Raw genomic sequence first — 6,000 nt, 5'->3', positions numbered from 1 at the left:
TTTCTCTCTCTCTCTCTTTCACTCATGGAAAAACTAGATGACTAAACATTTTATTTTTAAATCTGAAGTTTGAAAGCATTTAATGCTCACTCTAAAGTGAGTCACTCTGCATGTCAGCTTTTTTTTTCTTTTAAGAGGTTTTTGCTTTAAGGCACGTGCGCTTGCTGGAGAGAGAGAGACAGTGAGAGGAAAGTGAGAAATCACCCGCCAGAGGAATGGCCACACCAAGCAATCCCTTCTCCTCCCCTCCTCCCGGGATCTTGGGCACGCACACACACGTGCCTGCCGGGATTTTCAAGCCACCTGGTCTGGGTCTCAAACTGCTGCACCATCTGCTGGCCCCAGGCTTTTTAAGTTTTCAATTTTCATATTTTTAACTGAAGCTATGAAGGAGCCCATGAACTCTAAGAAACTCAAAGCCTCAGCAGTTGACAAGTCTGAAATATTGGGGAACGTTTAGCAGCACTTGAAGTACGGCCTGAGCCTGGGCTTGAACAGGCTGTGAATTAAATACGAACATGTATAACCTGTACGCAAAATTCCTCATTCATCAAATTCTCAAACGGGTTCCATGACACCCAGAAGGTTAAATACTGGTTTTACTAGGGGATGATGATTCTGTCCCCAAGGATCCTCAGAAGCGAGTATCCTTCACTGGTTCATCCCATCCAGACGGCGGAGGCAGCAGACGGGACCACCACCTGCTTCCCAGTGCAGCTGGGAGCACTGAGGGCTCAAACCCAGGGAAGCGCTGAACGCAGCGCCTGGCAGGGCAGACAGCTCTCCGCGCACATCAGCCGGTATTGATGATGGCGATAAACCGACCAGCATGGAGACCAACGTTCTAAAAGACGGAACCAAGGAGGGAGAGGAGTCCTGCAGCCCGAGTCTGAATACTGGCTGACAGCCGGCACTGCCAGGTCAGCAGCACTTCTCGGGAGAGGTGAGGTCCAGGGGACCCCGCCTGAGAAAGCCCTTTATCTTCCACTCTGCTTGCCCATTGTCCAGACACTGCACATTTGAGGCCTGGGTTCATTTCTAAAATAGCTCTACACGCCCTCTGTCCTGAGGTTGTCACCACATCATGAGAGTGCCTACACACTGTCCAGGGATGGTCTTGGCTTAATAAAGATCAGCTAGTTTTGTTTCTCTGTCCCCAAATAAACTTGGTGAGGGGCAGATTTATTTGCCAGAGAAGAGCAGCATTTTAAAGTCTGTGTAAAGAGCCTCAGGTTTTCGCTCTTTTATCTAACCTTCTGTCCTCTGCTGTGAGAATGAACTAGTCCTGAGCTGGCTCGCCTTCCAGTCATGTGATCTTGAACAAGTCCATGCATCTTTTCAAGATTCTGTTTCCAGAGCTGGCAGGTGGCACAGTGGTTAAAAGCGCTAGACTCCCACATGGCCAGCTGCAGCTCGTCCCAGACCTCGCGGCCTGCTCTCTTTCCATCTCCCTGTTTCTCTCTGGTCGAATTTAAAATAATAATAATAAACGAAGTTAAAACAATTCTTAGAAAAAGATTGTCTCCTCATCTGTAAATGGGTTTCTAATAATACTTACCCTCTTAAGAGATGCTAAAACCAGGCTTGCTGCTCTCTGAATGAGCCTGTTCTTTCTTTTGGTTTATTGAGGATGCCAGTGACTCCTCTAGATACTCAGGGTATGCCATGGAATAAAACAAACTGATTATTTTCTTTTAGTTCCCATTATTCACAGTAACAGGTATCTTAAATTCATATATAGACCTTGAAGTTTCACATCCCCTTATTTTCTGGGCAACTGTTCCCAAGTAAGTCAATTTTTCTTTTCTTTTCTTTTCTTTTTTTTTTTTTTTTACTGTATTTATGTTTTATTTAGGCCAACATGGTAGTATCAGTCTTAAAGTTCTGCCTTAATAGCAGTGGAGAGAGATCCCCTAATACTTACAATAATTAAAGGAACAAAGGTCAAAAGCCCAAGAGCAATTGAAGATTCTAGCAGAGGTTTTGCAGGGATTTGTGTTCTTTTTATAGACACAAGGGGAATTCAGTCCACAATGGAATTAAAGTACAAGTTGACTTTTGTGCAAAAAAAAATTGAAATGCGTGCATAGTTTTCCTAATATTCATTTTCTATGAACTTTTTGAAGACCTTATGTATAATCAGTCTCTTGGAAAGGGCATGGAGACAATGGTGTACCTTCTATAAGAACAACAGCATCGTCTGGAGAGACAGTCAGTGAGGGAAAGGAGAAGTGAGAAATCACCGCCGGGGTGGGTGGGGGGTGGCCACAGTGCAATTCCTTCTCCATTCTCCTCCTGGGATCATCCGCTGCCTCGCAGGCACAAGTGCCCCGGGGGAGTTTCAAGCCATTGGCTCAAACGGGAGTCGGCCAGGTGGGAGTCCAGCGACCATAACTACTACGCCATCTGCTGGCCCCAATTAAACCTTTTTTTTTTTTAATAAGAGAGATCTCGGCTATAAAGTGAGTGCGCTAGCCAGAGACAAAAGGCTAGAAATCAGCCACCAGGTCCGGGACTCAGACCGGGGTTGACTACACGGGAGGCCAGTGACGTAACTGTTATTAGCCATCTGCTGGTCCGTACACCTACTTCTTAATAAATATTTTCGGCCTTGGCTTCAGGAGGCTCTGGATGAGTGTGTACACGTGTGTAAACTGTATGCGAATTTCACATATACACCACATCCAACGTACACGGAGCACCAGAAAGTTCCGCGCTGTGGCTAGAGGGTCTTCTGCCCCAGGACCTGCTGCAGAACCACTGGGGCTGGGCCGGCGCCGAGATCGCAGTTACCGCGTTCTCCTTCCAGACGGAAACGGTAACCGGAGCGAAGGCTCCGTGCACGTGCGTCCCTAACGGCAGTAACAGGGCGCGGCCCTTCGGCTCCCGGCGCTCGCGCAACAGGGCGCTCCAGATCCGCAGTCGCGCAGCTGTGCTGGGACGGCCCACGACGCCGGTGCTCCGGCCACACCCGCGCCCTGGCCGCCCAGCAGTGTGCGCAGCGGTTCTGGCCGCGCAGGAACCCAGCGACCCAGGGGGACGAGGCGGGGACGAGGCGGGGACGAGGCGGGCGGGAGGAGGCACGCACGCGCCCCGCCTCTCACGCCGCGGGGCCACGCCCAGCTCCCAGTGACGCGCTGCGTGGCAACCCCGGCTTGGCAACGGGCTCATCCTGCTGCGGCGTGAAGGGCGTTCTGCGTCATCGCGGCGCGCCGGAAGTCACTGCAGTTTTTGCTAGCGACCCCGGAAGTGGCTGCGTCGGGTCTCTACTGCTGGCTCTGACTCCTGGCTTGCGATGGGTTGCGACGGAGGAACAATCCCCAAGAGGCATGAACTGGTGAAGGGGCCGAAGAAGGTCGAGAAGGTCAGTGACGAGGACCCACTGGGGGTGGCGGGAATGCGGGCGCCCCCCAGGGAACGGGGAGCCGGCGGGGCTCCAGACCTAGCTGCGCTGTGTCCTGTCGGAGGACCCGGAATGAACGCAGTATTAATCATGGACATTCTTTAGTGTTTACTGCAGCTCTTCACTGGGTCCCGGGCGTAACGTGGGTGCGTCCTGAAATTCTCACGGCAGCCCGGTGGATACACACCGTCATGCCCGTTTTCAGACAGGGAAATGGAGACTCAGGAGGAGAAAGTTGCAAAGCTATTGAGGGCAGAACCAGGATTTGAACCCTGTCTGCGGTCCCCTTGTCCTCAGAGAAGTCTCCCCACAACCATTCCCTCACCCCAGGAATTCTCGTCCTCCTTTTATAAACTCCCACCCTGCACGCTGAGTTCCTGGGTGACTCACGGGCCCCCCTTCCCCCGAGGTAGTCTCAGTCACTGAGACTACTGTAGAAGCCGCTTTCTGCAGCTAGGGAAGTTCTTGACACACTGTTTTGAGTAGTCAAACGAGTGAAGAACTTCCAGCTCTCACAAGTAATCAAACAAGTTATGTATGATTCTGTGCTTCTGAAGTTGAGTCCTGGTAACTTAATAAATGTGACTAAGGTCATGCAGCTGGTAAGTAGTGAAGCCGGTGGTCCCATCCAGTTATTTGGAGTTTCAAAGTTAATACTATTAATTGCTTTTTTAAAAACGAATTATTCTATTTAACTTCACTTATTTATTTATTTTAATTTGACCAGAGAGAGACAGAAAGAGAAAGTGACAAAGTAAGTTGCCAGATACAGGACTCAAACCATAGTCAGCCATGTGGCAGTCCAGCACCTTACCACCATGCCACCTTCTGGCCCCTAGCAATTGCTTTTTAATAGTAAAAGGAGGTAAACGTCTAATACAGCACCTGGCTCTGTGAGTGCTCCAGGCACAACATTCTATTCACCAGTCTGAGAAACCATAAAAGGTAAACAGCATGTATCCCTACAGTATTTGAAACACTCTGGTGGCTTCCCATCAGATCGGAGTAAGTGCCCATCAGACTCTGTGAGCAGCCTCCTGCCTGTCTCTCACTTCTGCTACCCTTCTCCAGCTCTTTCATCCCGTTGCAGTTACACAGACCTTGTCCCTCGGCCCGCAGCATTTTTCATCATCCCGGATGTTCTTTGTTGAGTTAGTTGCATGCTAGTTCCTTTACTTCATTCAGTCCTTTCTTTACTCAGTGTCATTCCAGTCCATGTAGCTGAAATGCAGTGTCAGCCACTCTCTGTCTTCTGTTGCTTTACTTTTCTTTATGGTGCTTACCACTGGAGTTGTTGAATGTCTGCCCCTCGCCCATGTGGACAGGGATCCTGTGTGTCTTAGTCAGGTGACACCTGCATTGTGTCTGCCACTTAATAGATGCCCAAGAGCATGAAAGGTGCCCTCTGATCCTACCTGTATACACACGGGGTGGTGGCGGATATTAGCACTTGGGAGCTTTTGCCAAAAGAAGTATTCAGTTCAGTTGTTATTTATGCCCAGGGCTGAAAAGGAGTAGCTTGGGGAAAGGAAGCCAAGGAAGTACTTAGAAAAAAAGGAAGGCTGATCTGCAACAACCCAAGTGCTCAGGCAGGATGGATTTTGATCATCTCCATTCATGCTATACGTGTAAGTGTTTACCATGTCCCCGTTCTGGGTGCCACGGATGCAGCGGTGACAGAGTCCAAGACAGAGTCTGACTGATAGAGGGTTTCTAAATATAGCCCTGTGGGCAGAAGGGTAATATCCTAACTTCACAGGGACAGCTCTTGTGATCAGGGCCCTTCCAAACCATTGCCGGTCCCCTCTTCATCTGGCCATTCTCTTGTATCCTTTAAAATATCTATGCAGTACGTCGGCAGTGTTGGCTGTGTTCCTGGGTTCTGTGATCTACCCCAGCAAGTTGTCAAACGTGAGGAGAGGGTCGGGGTGACCTCCAGTTTATAGACATTTGGTCAGACTCACAGGTGGCCACCTGGACTTGTGCTTAGAGTCTAAAGTAGGAGGAGGAGATAGTTTTGAGGGACTGAGGCCTTACCATATAGTATCTGAGGCTCTGTCCATGTAATTAGTGTCAGAATGGAGGGTACAGGGCTAGCAGGTGACATGGTGGTTAAGGTGTTAGACTCCCACATGGCCAGCTGTGGTTTGAGTCCCAGACTTGATGGCTTAAAAATCATGCCAGGCATGCGTGTGCACATGCCCAAATCTTGAGAGGATAGTGGAAGAGAGAGATTGCAGCATGGCCATGTCCCCCAGAGGGTGATATCTCACTTTCCTTCTGACTGTCTCTCTCTGTCTCTCTGCAGTAAGCATATGTACTCTATGGGAAAAAAAAAAAAAACTAAAAAAGAAAAAAATGAGGTACTCAGCCTATTTTGGAGAATTGGTTGGTGTGGGGGAAAAACAAATCTAGTGTCAGAAGTGTTCTGGAGTAGTGAGTGTTGTGAGAGTATAGGGAAAAGTAGTCTTTTCTATGCAGGTACATGATAGTATTTGTGCATCACTTAATGTGTGTTTGGTCTTGCCCACACATTGCTCTAATTGCGGACCTTCCCCGGAACAGAAGACAGACCTTAGGAAAAATATTTTCCAAGA

At 49.1% G+C, this 6,000-nt stretch overlaps 1 protein-coding gene across 1 annotated transcript in view; it reads left to right on the top strand.

The window, feature by feature from the left end:
- Window positions 1–3,215: 3,215 nt before the first annotated feature.
- Window positions 3,216–6,000, top strand: part of RTF2 (replication termination factor 2) — a 69,671-nt gene continuing 66,886 nt past the window's right edge. The window contains exon 1 of the mRNA XM_006141885.3: window positions 3,216–3,364. Coding sequence (XP_006141947.1) covers window positions 3,296–3,364 — 69 coding nt within the window. The 5' untranslated portion in view covers window positions 3,216–3,295. The remainder of the gene's footprint in view (window positions 3,365–6,000) is intronic.

This window comes from Tupaia chinensis, unplaced genomic scaffold, assembly GCF_000334495.1.
Source record: "Tupaia chinensis unplaced genomic scaffold, TupChi_1.0 Scaffold000066_1, whole genome shotgun sequence".
Lineage (NCBI taxonomy): Eukaryota > Metazoa > Chordata > Mammalia > Scandentia > Tupaiidae > Tupaia > Tupaia belangeri.
Note: the sequence above shows the minus strand (reverse complement) of the source record. Positions and strands in the feature narration are given on the sequence as shown.